Source organism: Tinamus guttatus, unplaced genomic scaffold (genome assembly GCF_059628265.1).
Source record: "Tinamus guttatus ecotype Peru unplaced genomic scaffold, ASM5962826v1 Tinamus_guttatus_pri_ptg000033l, whole genome shotgun sequence".
In the NCBI taxonomy this organism is placed as follows: domain Eukaryota; kingdom Metazoa; phylum Chordata; class Aves; order Tinamiformes; family Tinamidae; genus Tinamus; species Tinamus guttatus.
This window is the reverse complement of record NW_028288567.1, coordinates 3,050,919-3,066,103: the sequence shown is the minus strand read 5'-3', so window position 1 is coordinate 3,066,103 and position 15,185 is coordinate 3,050,919. Positions and strand designations below refer to the sequence as shown.

At 36.4% G+C, this 15,185-nt stretch overlaps 1 protein-coding gene across 1 annotated transcript in view; it reads left to right on the top strand.

The window, feature by feature from the left end:
• USH2A (usherin) overlaps window positions 1–15,185 on the top strand; it is a 356,467-nt gene that overhangs the window by 73,501 nt on the left and 267,781 nt on the right. The window contains exons 15-19 of the mRNA XM_088531950.1: window positions 2,861–3,019; window positions 5,892–6,386; window positions 8,329–8,601; window positions 10,074–10,231; window positions 11,417–11,561. Coding sequence (XP_088388076.1) covers window positions 2,861–3,019; window positions 5,892–6,386; window positions 8,329–8,601; window positions 10,074–10,231; window positions 11,417–11,561 — 1,230 coding nt within the window. The remainder of the gene's footprint in view (window positions 1–2,860; window positions 3,020–5,891; window positions 6,387–8,328; window positions 8,602–10,073; window positions 10,232–11,416; window positions 11,562–15,185) is intronic.

The following is a 15,185-nucleotide window of genomic DNA, read 5'->3' as shown; positions in this document are numbered from 1 at the left end:
ATCCTGGCATGAAATTTTAAAGGAGAGGAAAAAAATGTTGTATACATAATTTTAAGGTGTGTGCAGTTCCATTTTCAGGAAGAGGCTTTGAGGGTGTCCGTACTGCACACTGCCAGGCTGCGTTGGTAGCACCCAAGCCACTTTGGTACAAGTTGTTCTGCATTTAGGTGGCACATCAGAGTGCCACCTCTACAGAGACAACTGCTCAGTCTGAACAGCAGTATAGTCAGTTAATGAGGTTCTCTGCGGACACTAATTGGTCATCTCTGTGCGCAGATCTAATTATTAATGACCAGACCTGGTACTACTGTGAGAGGTAGCTCAGGTAACTATCTACAGGGCAGCATTCTACAGAATATTTGTCTATATATCCTCCGTAGGCATTTATATCCTATTTCATCAGTGTGGTATATGCGTATTATAGATTTGCAAGCAGAAATGTACATCCAAAGAGTACATTTATTAGGACAGACTGCTCTCAGCTTTATGTTTGTATTTGTATTGTAAACCAATTTTACTTTAAAATAATATGCATTACAGAATACATAGTACTGTAAATGGGATGGAATGAAGAGACTGATTTGTTTCCAGAGGTGATTTTTGTCAAGTTTAGAAGTGCTTATATACTATTTTATTATTTTGCTTTTCCCTGTACTCTTCTGTAGAACATATAGTATCTATTCATTGTGCAGATACTTGATTGGCTTGTTGTGTTTTTAAAAAATGTAGGATGTTTCAACTGAATGTGTAATAATAATAATAATAATACATAGCACTTTTATGATGCTCTCCATCTTCAAAGTGCTTTACAAACATAAACCAACCTACTTAGTTATGTTGGGATATACATTTGGTAAAGGTCAATGGCAATTCAACTATAAAATTGATTAATAATAACATGACATAGATAAATAATTTCATAGATTTTAGTTAGAAAATGTGGGAACAGCTATGGCAGTGTTCTAAATGACAAGTGGAGTCCTCTTCTGGACATAAATGATATAGCAGTTGCAATCTTTTATCATATCAAAATGTTCTAACTTGTTGCATAGATAAGGAGCTTTGCCTAGATTTGATGTTTGGTTTAATGTTTACCTTTGCTATTTGTGATTGTTTTCATTGTACCGTGGTATTGTGCTGACATGTGTTATTATTTACTGTAAATCTTTTCCAGTAGAAGCAAATGTAAGATGTTTATCTTTAAATGTAAGATGTTATTGTCCAAATAAAAAGATTAAGAAAAAGGCTTTTTTTTTTCAACTTTTTTTGCCAAGCAATATTTTAGATACTGTATAAAAATCAGAAATATGGTACTTTGTTTATGCAACTAAGCTGCAGAACAACATACAAGTTGGAGTAACATGCAGTAGCGTCAGACAGACTGGAGAATGAAGAATTGTTCCAATAAGTTCATTTGGTTCTCAGCTTACATGGCTTGTAAGCACCTATTTGGTGGATGGAACTATTCAAAGGTGCCAGAGGAATTTAGGAGCACATATTTCTTTGATTCTCAAATTTTGCTGTTATCGGCGCTTTAGCATGTGAGTGCTTCTTACTCAGCTGAACTCCCAGCAAACCCTGGTTGGCAGCAAACCCTGGTGTGCTTTGTAATGAGATGATGATAGTGTGTGCTCAGTCTAATGGACTCTAGAAATACCTCCTATTTCTTCCCCGAGAGATTGCAGTAGGAACGGAACATTTCTTCGTCTCATTCTGCTTTGTGGTCTTCAAGAAGAATTTTAGGTACATGCTAAAAAAACCCCTAGGAGTGAGATCCACTGACGGTGACACAGTTGGAAGGGAGGGTCAGAAGATGGCAGTATGCCATCCTATTAGCTGTCCAAAAGCACCTTCTTGTTTGGTGTTAGTGTGTGGTATACTGAGGATGATGGAGATTTCTCTTGGTAATAATAGCTTGGCTGGAGGTTTCATAGCACAATATAGTTTCACGCTCTGTCGTGAATAACAACGTAGATGTGTGTGTACATATGTGTTTTTGCATGTGTACCTACACATGTAAAATATATTTTGAGTAATAGCCCCTGTCTCAGAGAGCACCGTGATCATACACTTGAATTTCAAAAGGAATAGGGGAAGAGCTTGGACTGCTTTTTCTGATAGCGAGAGACCTCTGGCAAGTGAAATTCAGAATTGTTTTTTTGCTTTACTGATACCAGTGTAATTAAGTAGCAGCTTCCCCAAAGTTATGGTAGAGCAATATTTTCATGAAAGAGAACAGAATCTCAAACTGATCTGTTAAAAAGCTAGACACCTCACTCAGATTTAAATTCCAGTGGGGGGGGGGGGGGAGTGATGATGAGAGTCATCCAAATAAGCTTCAAGATTTAGCCCTTTTTGTTTTTTATGGACTTAATTAAATAGTTTTATTATAGCATTTTGATAATTAGTTTGTGGACTTTGTATTTACTGCTACTCTACGGCAAGAAGGTATGCAGCAACTGGCATAAGCCGAAATGGAAATAATACTCTGAAAGCAGAAATGATGATTGAACTGGAGAGATCAACAATGTGACCAGATAAGCATGTTCCATTTTTACAGGGTTCTTGAAAAGCATATAAAAGAAAATAGGAATTTTTTTTTTGAAACACGCAGTACACTCTATCTTATTTCATGGGGATGGATATTAAATTTGTTTTAGTACTTCAATTTGCTTTAGTACTTTGGAGAGCATTTGGATAGATGAGTCTAGTTTTTTAATGTCTGACCTCAGTGGCTATACGTTTATTTGAAAGTGTTCCTTTGAAGAAAATAATGCCTTCAACTTTATTTCAATTTGTTTGTGCAATTATTGATTACTTTTATTTTTAAATACTCTCTTTGCATATGTGTGTGTTTTAGCTCCACTCCAACAACCTCCTCCTACAGGAGAAGTTCTCAATTCTTCTGTTATCAGTCTCCAGTGGAGCTCCCCTGACTCTCCAAATTCTAACAGACTAACTTACCAGTTATATCGGGATGAGGCTGAAATTTATACAGCCGAAGACTACCATCCTTATAGTAAGTATTCATAAGAAGATGACATCAAAGTGTTTTGTGTGTGTGTGTGTGTGTGTGTGTGTCTGTATGTGTTTACATATGTATGCTATTTACTAATTAGTTCTCCTTTCTGTCATTTTTGTTTTCTGAGATTTTGAATGTTCTTTTTCTTCAGTGGACTCTTTTCTTACTACCTTTATTTGACATAAAGGAATACCTCAGACTAAAACTGTGCAAACTGGATCAACCAAAATGGTGGATAATTTTTTACTTTGAGTTTGACGCACTTTGAAGAACTGATTTTTCTGAAAATATTTCCTGCAAATATACTTCAAAACCAAAAGGGTACAATCTCCCAATAAAGAGGAATGGGAAATAGAAGTCACAGAGTGTTTAAAGCTTTTCTTTTTTTTTTTCTCCTCTCTTCCTCCCAGTCTTAACCTGTTAACAGATTAGGAAAGCTTTTTGTGGTCTCTAACTTTTAGCACCTTTTGTGCTATCATTGTAGCTCCTGCTTTGCCTTTTTCAGCACCACTTCTCTCATGTTGAGGCTTCCAAAGGGATCCTCAGAAGACAGCCCTCAAGGGTTCAAGTTTCTGTCCTGGCTGGAAAGGTCTTTGTGTGTTACTATCGATCCTTTTATTATCTGAAAAGGAGGGGAATTTGGATGTTGTTTTTATGTATATGCTGCACACAAATGTTTCTTTTTTAAGAAATCAAGTGTAGGTAATTAAGCTTTGATTTCTATTCTAGCTGTTTCTCAAGTCTACTGAACTTTCACAGCAATGTAATATTTTGCAGAGAATAAGTCTTTCTGAGTATTGTTATGTACTCCAGAGGGGGAAAAAAATATTGACTTATTCAGTGGAAGGACAGATGCTTTGGTTTGTCTAATATTTTAATGTTCTGGAGCAAGCTGCTGTGTTTCAGTGTTTTTAGCAATTGATGAGAATGTGTGGCTGATGGTGTGTATTTGCACAATCTTCAGGACATTTTGCAAGGAAAACTATGTTGATCGTGTAATGCCCATACGTACCAGGATTAAATGACTGTGAGAAGGGAAAGAAACATGACATCAAACTTTGGAGAACTAATAGAAAATATTCTATTTCCTTAAATTGCTTTGAAAGCCTAAATTTAGAAAAAAAAAGTCATTTCAAAAGTAAAACTTAACATATTTTATTTTCATAAGTGTATACTCTGTAATGTACTCGAAAATGTACGTTGCTGAAGACGTTATTTCTTGGCTGTACTTATAGTGCTATGTAAAAATAATAAATTCTGAATGTATACTATCTCAGTAATCGGGCATTAGCATATTTATATTTAACAAACCATTGCTTTGTAAAACATAGATTTGGTTTAAAAAGACATTTTTGACATTTCCTGGCAATCGCCATAATTAATGATGTGAAAATCATCTGCTGAATAGTATTTGAATGCTGAGAACAATTTATTCCTGCTGGCACAACTCTGTTTTATTTTGACACTATTCTGTGTGTTACTTTGTTCTCAGTATAGTGCAGAGTCTGCAACATTCATGAAATGCCACATGAGTGCAACTTGATGAATGCTGATCTTATGAATTGAGAATTAGAAACATTGAACTTTCCAAGGAAAATAAAGAATAATCTCCTCGATTGGCCTGATGATCTGGCTGATAGTATTGCAGAATACCCAATTAAATTAATGTTTTGCTAAGTGTACTCTCAGAAGTCAGAAACTCAGGAGATAAGTGAAGATAAAATGAAATATTTTTTCTAAACATAGGAAATTCCCCACAAATATGCTTGTGATTCTAGGCTCCAAATCCTAATTATTTATACGTACAGGTAATTAAATAGATTGTGGGGTTATTTTCCAGGGGAACATAGAACCTTCTACTTTCTGGTTTTATCCAATTTAGCCTATATTCCTTTTGAAATAAAGTTACCATCTGGTGATCAGTTGTTCATCTGCACGGAATGAACTTGCTGGTTGCAGTCCAATTTCCAGTAATGTGTGCTGATATCCCAATAACCATTACTGCAGCTGGCACAGCCAGTTTGGAGTCTTGCCTGAAATACCAAAGTTGTCTACGCAGTTTTCTTAGCACTGGACTCCAGCATCAAGTATGTGATATAGATAGCTGAAATGCTGTAAGCAATTATGGTATTACGTTGTCAAGGTTTGAATATCTAGCAGTACTAGTAATGTTGTGGTCCTCTTCAATCATCTACTATCTTTTAAGACAAAACCATGTATGGTATTACAATTGTGTATATACATACCGTACCATGGCTGGACACAAGCTGAGGTCTATAACTGCTTCTGGGATAAATCCTGGCCATCTCCATGTTCCTGTAGTGAAAAAGCTGCCTAAAGTATTGAAAATTGGAGGCTGAAAGGCTTTGGGATATACATTTTCAGTAATTATTTGCAGTTATGTTTCACTGTTCATTCAAGATCAAGTGCTTTACAAATGAACCGTCAAGTGTTATTTTAGAAATAAGGAATGAAAGCACAGAAAGGTGAAACAAATGGCCTTACACTGAAAATGAATCAAAAACAAAGGTGTGAAAATTCACAGAATGTCGGTCTTTCTAAAGCAGCTTTGCTTACATTGGGATGATTTACAATTGAAATAATTATGTCCAAGCAAAGGATGAGTAATAAGATAATTATGTTAACCTCATTCATGATTAAAGCAAGAATTAGGAAAAATTCAGTGGAAAAACATATTTCTGTAGTAATACCAATGTACCGTGAAAGAAAATGAAGGGGAGAGACGAGGCTTATGTCTCTATTCCAAAAAAAAAAAAAAAAAATTTGGAGCTAGGATTGGAAAGATTTTATTTTTAAGTATACAAATTAAGATTTTTGTGTGTATTAAATCTTTTCACCTGTTTTTTAGGTGTTCAGACCTTCATGGATACCTCTTTATCTCCATATACCTTCTATTCCTACTATCTCCAAGCCAGCAATGTTCACGGTTTTACAAGAAGTGCCTCAGTGACATTCCGAACAAAATCAGGGATACCTACAGGAAGCTTGCATTTAAATCCAGTCTTTCCCGTTAGTCACCGTTCTGTTTTGCTTTACTGGACAACTCCTTCAAATGACTCTGGGCCCATTGAGAAATATGTTTTGACATGTACTGGCTTGGTTGATCTTCAGCCTTGTGGACAGTATGAGGGTTTAAAAACCTCAGCAATTATTTGGAACCTCATTCCATTTACAAAATACATTTTTTCCGTGGAAGCGTGTACCAGTGGAGGCTGCTTAAAGAGCCAGCCAATAACAGTAATTACTGCACAAGCTCCTCCTGAAGGGTTACACCCACCTGTGATAGATATCATCAGCTCTACAGAACTGGCTGTGAAATGGTCACCACCTGAGAAACCAAATGGTAGGACATGTGATATTTACTTGCATAAATCAAAGACTGTGCAAAGAAAAAGCAGTATTTTCTCAAATCTGGTTAGAATATGGATCCATGAGACACAAACAGTGAATAAAGTCAGAGAGCATCTACATATGCCTTACACCAGCAAACACAGCCAGAGTCTGTGTTTTGTTCTTCTGAATCCAGAACTCCAGCTAAGCGTGCTGGGGCCACAATTTAGCCATTAGTCGCATCTGCTACAACAAAAAAAGCACATCTATAATTAAACATTTACAGTAAAATTAATTTCTTCCTAATTTGCCAGATCGCCTAGTTCAGACAGATGTGGTGATATGGCTGTAGAAAGAATAAATAAGTAGGTAACAATTATGAACAAAAATCTAAAAATTAACAGAGAAGTCTGTTTTTAAAACCATCCGTCATGTATAGTAACTAATTCTATTACCAGCATAACTTTGTTAGGGATGAGGCCATTGCCAAGAGTTGCTGGTCTAACTTGCCTAATAATATTTTACGTTTTTGAGACTGAGAACACAGCTGTTGTAAGATGCTTCTGTGATGCCAGATTTTACTGGTAAACACTTTCTCTTTTAAGATACATGCAGTAGAGCTTTGTGAACTTGCAATTACGTGCACAAATGTGCATGCTTAAATGAGCATTTATATCTGCTCACCAAATTAACATCTGTGGATGGGAAGCTCATCTTCTGTGAAAGTCTTATTTGCTTAATATTGCTAGATTAAACTTAAAAATGACCACACAAGATTGTGTCTATACGTTTAGAAGGATGGTATCTATAATGTAGGTCACCATACTTCCTCTTAGTATCCCTCAACCTGTACCACATACTGTCATAGTTTGGATGGTACCCACCTTAGCCAGTAGATTCTGTTTTTAATTTCTCCACAGCTGAAAGTGGAAGGAGGACTGATTATCCTCCTCCCAAATTAGTGCTCTGTTTGTTATTGTGAACAGGTGGGTTGTTTTTCCAGTAGCAGCTGTTGGAAATGGATCCTTTCACAAGCACAGAGGGGTCAGGGAGCAAAAGGCCAGGGTGACATGGGTGGCAATGGTTCAGTATACTACATGCAAGTTGCAGGGAAAGCTGGAAAGGTAACGTAGAGGCTTCTTGTTGTGCTTGCAGTTAGAGAGTATGTCTTAGATGTGTAGAGGTTGTTGACTCTAGTTTGCTCTATTTTGGAAACTATGTGTTTTTGTTGTTGTTTTAGAGCCTGTGCTAACCAGCTCAAAATCAATATGGATTTTTTCCCCCTGGATTTCCACCACAGGCTTACATTTTATTGTGCCAAAGAGCTAGTATTGCTTTCTGAAAGCCAGAAATACCAGTATTGCTGGTATTGCTTTCTGAAATTTAAAAAGATGTACTGTATTGTGTTACATATATGCTTTAACTCACTGGTATAAAATATTATCCACTCCTCCAATGTTGAACTGGGAATAACAAAGTATCAACATAGCTTAATTATCTCTAGGTTAAAATAGTCATAACTTAGAGCACAGGCTGTTTTGAGTGGTGCTCTTGTATTTCTTTTGACTTAAGTGGTTATTCTTATATGCATGACACAAAATAAAAATGCCCCTTGGAAAATCAGAGGCCTGAAGTCATTTCCAGGAACATTTGGTCAGAACTTTAGGGTGTCTCCTTTAAGTAAGGGTAGCAAAACCCATGGAGTAAATCAACAAAATGTTAGCAAACCCTAAAATTGTAGGAATAGGGAATAGAAATGCAACTCACCCCTGAAATCTGCCCAAAGTGATTATTTGGATGAGAATGGCAGAAAGAGAAAAATATTTTATATGCTATATTTTATGTTTGTTCACTGTTCGATTATTAGAATTTTAAATGTATTGGCACTGATATTTTAGTAGAACTTTAGAAATAGTTTTAATACACTAATTTGTCTGGCTTGCATTTTTGTCTAGGTGTAATTATAAGATACGAACTTTACATGAGAGAAAAACTAAAATTAGATGAAAACGTTCTTCCCCCTGAAACTCGTGTTTTCCAAAGCAGCGGTTGGTTCAGTCCTCAACCAGTTTTGGAGTCTGCTAATGAAAATGCCTTGGCTCCACCCCAGACCAGTACCATAGTGGCTGATCTTGAGCCATTCACTGAGTATGAATTTTTCGTGCTAGCAGTGAACATGGCGGGTAGCATATCCTCAGGCTGGGTATCAGGACGAACAGCAGAGGCAAGTAAGTACTGGTTTGAATTTGTTCAATAAAAACTATACAAACTGGAATGCATTTTAAGGGTTTGTTCAGTAAGATTTACTCAGCAGTGATTCAAATAGAAATGTAATTTTCTCATTCTTAACTAAAGTCAGAGTCTGTCAGAACTTAGTAAAGTTCTTCACCAGTAAAATCATGTTGTTGAAAAAATAAACTCTGCTACTTGAACTAAAATTTCAAAACTAAAAGATTGCAAAATCTACCACACAGCTTTTGAATTTCCCCACCATTTCCCCATTTTTAATATATAATCTTTAAACAGAGAAAGCATGAGAAAAGGTTGTTTTCATCATTAATCTGCAATCAGTTGGTATGATTTAGGAATTTTGACCAGAAATATATGTATGTACTGGAAGGAGATTCAACTCAAATCAATTCAAATTTTTCTTATTTGGGATATTATCACTTAGATTTTTTTTTTTTTTAATAACTTGAGCATCACCTTTTCAGGTGCATTGCACTTGAAACTCTTTGTATGCTCACTTAGAGGCCAAGTATTGTAATAGGAATTTTAGAAGTTTAAGCAGTTTGCAACAGTTCTTATGGCCAGATTTCAATAAGTGCTTGCTATTTGAGATTTTATTTGGAAAAAATATATATTTATTTAAATCTTTATATTAAAATTCTATTTTTAAGTCTGATAAAACCTGTGTTTTGCAATTAAATATCTCTGTTAAATGACTGATACTTTTGTTTGCAGATGGGCTTGAAAATTGTATCCTCAGTCGTTTGCGCTTGAAAAATAGAAGTCAAAACTAATTCCCCTTTCAGAATGAGTGTCTGTGCTGCATATCTGTTCTTAAATACTATATGTTGTAAAAGTGTTAAATTGTATTTGGGAAGAGGTCCATTAGTGTGGTTGTTTGTACACAACAGAAGTGCTAGGAGTTGGTGTGCTATTATTCCAGAGGAATCAGGTGGGGATTTAACGGCAGTGCAAACAATCCTTTTACAGATTTAGCTATGGAAGACAAGGGAACTGTTTTGTAAGAAGTGAGAGACATGTTAATTTCAAACTGGCCCAGCCAACGAAATTGCTTTTAAGATGCTGAAGTATTGAACACTTTGGCTTTTATCGGCTTTTTCCCAGGTTGCCTTAAGTTTTTCCTCAAGACTTTTCCATTTACATGTGCTTCTTCCTTGCTGCAGGGTTTGGAACTTTAGTGGGGATTAGCTGTACTTTGTGAAGACATAGGCAGGGCTTTAACCAGCATTCGTGGCCAGGCTGGGAAAAAGGAGTATGGTGGGCGAGGGAGATGTTTTTTATGTAGCATCAAGATACAAGGAAATTCCAGTTACACCTGAAAAGATTATTAAAAAGGAATAGGACCTGTAAAGTCTGTAGAAGAGATGCTGTTTTAAGAATACAGTAAGAAATCTTGCCTGACAGATCATCCATGTATTTTACGTATGTTGTTGTATTAATTTGATTTCAGCCCCAGTATTCATGCCATCTCCATCAGTATTCCCTCTTTCACCATATTCCCTCAATGTGTCTTGGGAAAAGCCTGAAGATAACATGGCGAGGGGAGAGGTGATGGGATACAGCATTAGTCTGATGACTGAACAGACATTCTTACCACCATTTTCTCAGGTATTATTGTTTCAATGTGATTTGCCTAACTCACAGTAGGAATTCTGGTCAAGTCTTGTGTCCTTCTTGGCTCTGTTATGTCCTGATGAAATTGTTTGCTTAACTGATGTACATTGTCCGACCTTTTTCACCTGTCAGTTCATCATTTTCTTGATTGAGTTCTAATGTTGTATGTTGCTTTTAGGTTTTAAGCAGTATTCATGAAATTGCTTGTTTTCACTGGTGGGTAAGATTTAAAAATAGGAGGAAGGGCCAGATTAATCATCATAATTTAAATTGCTTTGAACTGTGGTCTGATTCTGTGTTACTACGATGTTTGTTGATATGTGTAAAGTTATGTTGTTTTGTAGGAATCTCTGTCTTCACTGAAAAACAGAACAAAACAAAAAAGAAAAAAAAAACTCTGCCTAGGCTCTGGAATAATAGACAAACAAATGGCCAAACAAGTACCATAACAGTAACAGTGACCTGAAAGCCTAGGAACGAGCAAAGAATCTTCATCTGAGTGTGGGAAGTGGGAGTGGATCAGGTGCTTTGACGTTGTATTTCTCCATTCAGTTTGTCAATGAAATGGGGTTAATATTTTTGCCTACCTCCTAGGGCTGTTGCAGTAATACGTTATTGTTTGTAAATTGCCTCTGGCCACAGGCTTGTGAGTTTTTATTCCACTAAGTAAGCATCCACTAAAGAAGTATTCTAAAACATAGCACCTTATTCAGTTTTCCTGTCTCCAACTGGTAGCTTAAAATAATGTGAAAGTAAGGCAGATTTGCATGCCTCTAGGTGTTAGCTGTCCCTGTGCATCGTAATGGCAGCTGGCTCAGTGATGGCCAGATTTCATCACGTAGGGGTGTCGTCTGGGTTCTAGCTTCTTCTCTTCTGCGCTTCTGTTTGTAGTGATAACTGAACCACCACACAGTTTTACACGGCAATAACTTTGTTTCCTAATTTATCCGCTCAGGAACTGCATTATTACCTCATAAAACAGTGCGATGGGAAGTATTATCATTTAAATCCTATCTTATTGAGATTCTCCAAGGTAATCCTCACCCTCAGTAGGTCTTGGGAAGGTTTTCCAAGTCTAAGTGAAGGAATCTGCAAACTCAGAAACAAAATGTTTCTGAACATAACATCTTCATTCCTATGAACTGATGACATTAACCATCTAATCTGTTTGCCTTGCAGGTTCTGCATATAGCTGAGGCTCATGAGCTGTCCTACGTAGTGACAGGGTTAAAACCATACAAGTTGTACAACTTCACTATTACTCTCTGCAATCAAATGGGTTGTGTAACCAGTGAGCCAGGCACAGGGCAAACCTTGGCAGCTGGTAAGGAAACAACCTGTATCAAAGTGCAAAGCTGACACACAGTTTACTAGTGAATTTACTAGTGAACACCATCGCAGATCATCTAAGTTTGATGTACGGTGACAGGGATAGGTGTTATTTTAATACAATGTGACTCGCTTAATTATTATTTGCTTACCTTGACAGAATAAAAACTTTTTTTTTGCAATGCAGGTTTAAGGTACATTGCTATTGCAGTAGGATTGCTTACTGTGCTCCCAATTGCAAGTTATGTTTTCTTTTTTTTTCCTCCTGTTTAAACTGTAATTGTATGTAAATGTGGGTGAGATCTTTCATTCATGTATACTGCTTACTTTTTGTTGTTCTTGATTTATTTATTTTTAGTGTATATGTAACATATGCACAACTGATTGTGCAAAGTGCAAATATGCAACTTGTGTAACATGAATGATGAGTTACACGTTTTTTCTATTTAAACTTTAACATGTGAACATAGTGTGCACATTTGTGCCTCTAAGCCAGAGGTAACATCTATACTTTGGCTCTGCTCATTTGAAATGTTGGTTCACTTTCTCTGGCATTTATGAGATTTTGTAGATATGTATACCCTAATTTCTTAAGGAAGCAATGCTTAACAAACTGTGTTTATGTGTCTATGCACCTTAATAATTTTTCAGGATTTCGGATCTTTTCAACTGCATTTTCCAGGAATTTCAAAGACACTTTCTACAAATTTGGGGAAAAAGCAGCATCAGTATAGAACAGAAGTGGCAGAAGTCTGTATTTGTTTTGGTGGGAAGACTGTCATGAATTTACTTATTTGATATCGAAGGATCGAAAGGGTTTTAAGAGAGAACTTATTAGGAAAACTGGCTTCACAAATACTTTTATTCCTGAAACACAGTAGTCAGAATAACTGTTTAATACTATAAATATAAGCTCAAAATCTGTGTTATGTGACATATCGATGGGTAACTGCAGAGATATGGCCACATAATATTGCAGATTTCTTTCATATGGGCATTTAAAACAGAGTACTACTTTCACAGTATTAGCATTTACAGTTATTACAGCAATTGGTAGTATTGTTGCAGGATGTTGTGATGATGGTCTTTGAAATCACCTCTTAAATAATATTGTCTCACAAAGGAAAAAAAAAAAAAAGTGGAAATTTCTGGTAATCTAACATGTTTTTCTTGGCTCTCTGAACCATATTGGTGTTGTCCGAGCTCTGTCAAAGCCCCTTTGCTTAATCAGTGAAGGAATATAGGAGCTTCCAGACAGGGAATAAGGAATGGCCCAGAGTCAGTGAACGAGGAGCTTTATGTACGTGAACTGAAGTGGAATTTAGGCAGTTGTGGTATTACCCTAGCGTAGTTTGGAAGTCTGCTTATTTAATTGCCATTCCATTTGATTTCAAGTGAGGAATACAAGATTTTTTTCTTTTCTTGCCGTGGTTTTAGTGTACAAAGATGAGTCTTTTAGACTTCTCTCTGAATTGCTGATTTCCAATTTCCGTTTGTTTCTTTGTGCTACAACCTCATAAAGGTTCAAGCTGGCTGTCTAAAGAGCTTCCTGCTTGTATGAACATGACTTCATTTCATACCAAGCAGCCGTGCAAGGAACAGAATTCCAGTCTGTGCTGATACCCATGGAAACCTCGTATGGCCTAAGATACCTTACTAGAACAGATGATCCCAGTTTGCATTTATATATTTATTAAAAGGTAGATTACCTTTCCAGGATTGCTGAGGAATTCTGCTTCATGAAGGAATATCTCTTTCTGGGGTGAACTTAGTTTCCCTGGCTGTATACCACTTCCATGCTCTGGCAAAGGGAACATTTTGGAGGAAGTCTTGACTGAAATGTGCTCCAGTCTTCTGTAGTCTGAGTCAGAATTGAATAGCAAGATTAAAGAGAGAGTAAGTGTCAGCAACAGTTTGCTGCTCTTTCAGTGAAGAGGATGACTTATAATAACAAGTCATACATAACAAGTCAATCTATTCCAGCTAGGTTCAGCGTAGGCGTCAGTACCTAGGATATTTCATAAGCAACTTTGCAAAAGGAGAATGAAAGAAAACGAGAACCAACCATACATCCTTGGACTTGTCAGCCTGGCAAATAAACTTCTCTCCGGTACGCACCTCCGCAGTGTTGGTAAATGGCAATAAAAGAAGACATTTTGGCCAGGATAATGTGAGGAGGAGGAAACAAATGAAACAGAGAAGTCATAAGAAAAAAGTTATTTTATATTAAGGCTGAGTGGAAGCTATCACAAATGAATATGAAATCAGGAAAAAGTATAGGAAAGGGATATGATAAATAACAAGTTGCATAGGTATGCATGATTCATTGCCAGCTCCAGCTGGGGAAAAGTGTTGGAGGATCAGTATGACGTGGTAGTCCAATATTAGAATTAAAAAAACAAAACAAGTATGACGATGGAAGAGGAGAATTAACCCTTCCATGTTACTCTGAGGGAAGGTTTCTGGCTGAAATTTGACCCTAAATCTGGTATATTCAGAAATATGTAGGTTTTAAAGGCTGAAATCTTTAAAGTGTTTCTTCCCTACTTTCTCAATGAGTCTTTTAAATGTTAAAGGAAGGATGTTTTTGTCCCATGTGTGTTCCATGTTAATTGATCTATTTTTAAAATTCTATGCACTTCCTATTGAAAGCTTTGGCTGATAGATGAAGGAGGCAGCTTATTTTCCATACTTTGTTTGAAATTTTGGAGCCAGACTTCACCTTTACTTTTGTCTTTGCTACCTCAAGGAAGTCATGAATGTAATTGAAAGCAATACTGGACAGTAATTATACTTTTTTTTTTTTTAAACTCAACGTCTGGATGCAAACTCTACCTTGCTCCTTTCTTCAAGCTCTGTCAAGTTCAAATTCTTGTTTATTTTAGAGAATAGCTTAGAGTCTGTTATTGATTTCAAATCTTAGGCTAAAAATGTGCTTTATTTTTTGAAGTACTTTCTGGTGATATCTCGTGTAAGATTCTCAGTTGTCACCTTGAAATGGAGAGCTGTGTCATTTGGAAAGAACTGGTTCATAATTTTTAGATAATGTGTTTGCTTAAAATTATGAATTACTTGTATATTCAGGTATATACAGGTACTTTTTCTTTGTAGAACCTTTAAAGATAAAGCATGTATTTTTTTTCCTTTCTCCCACCTCCTCCCACCATTTGGGACATTTCAACACAATGGAATTAACTAAGTGAGGACAAGACCAGTACAGTAATTGCTTATTCTACACCTGTCAATATCAGAGAGTCAAAGAGTACCTTAAACAATCTATAGAGCTATGTTTCATTGACTACTGTGTGACTGAGCTTACTTTTTGTAATTAAGTTCATCTTTCATTCGCCCTTCTTAATTTTTTTTAAACTTCATTTATAAACATTTTTAAGAGACACCAAAGCATAGCTTTGTGATTGCTACCATTTACCCCAGCACATTGTATTACTGATCCTTTGCTTTTGATGGCAATTACAGGGTTCAGAAGCTAATTTGTAGAAGATATTCTTCCAGCACCAGCTGCATCTGGCTTCTTGGCAGACTTCTCAAGCAGTTGTATTGGTGGCTTTGGACTTGCCTTTGGGTTTATTGGGGTAATGATATTGATGGGCTTTCTGGG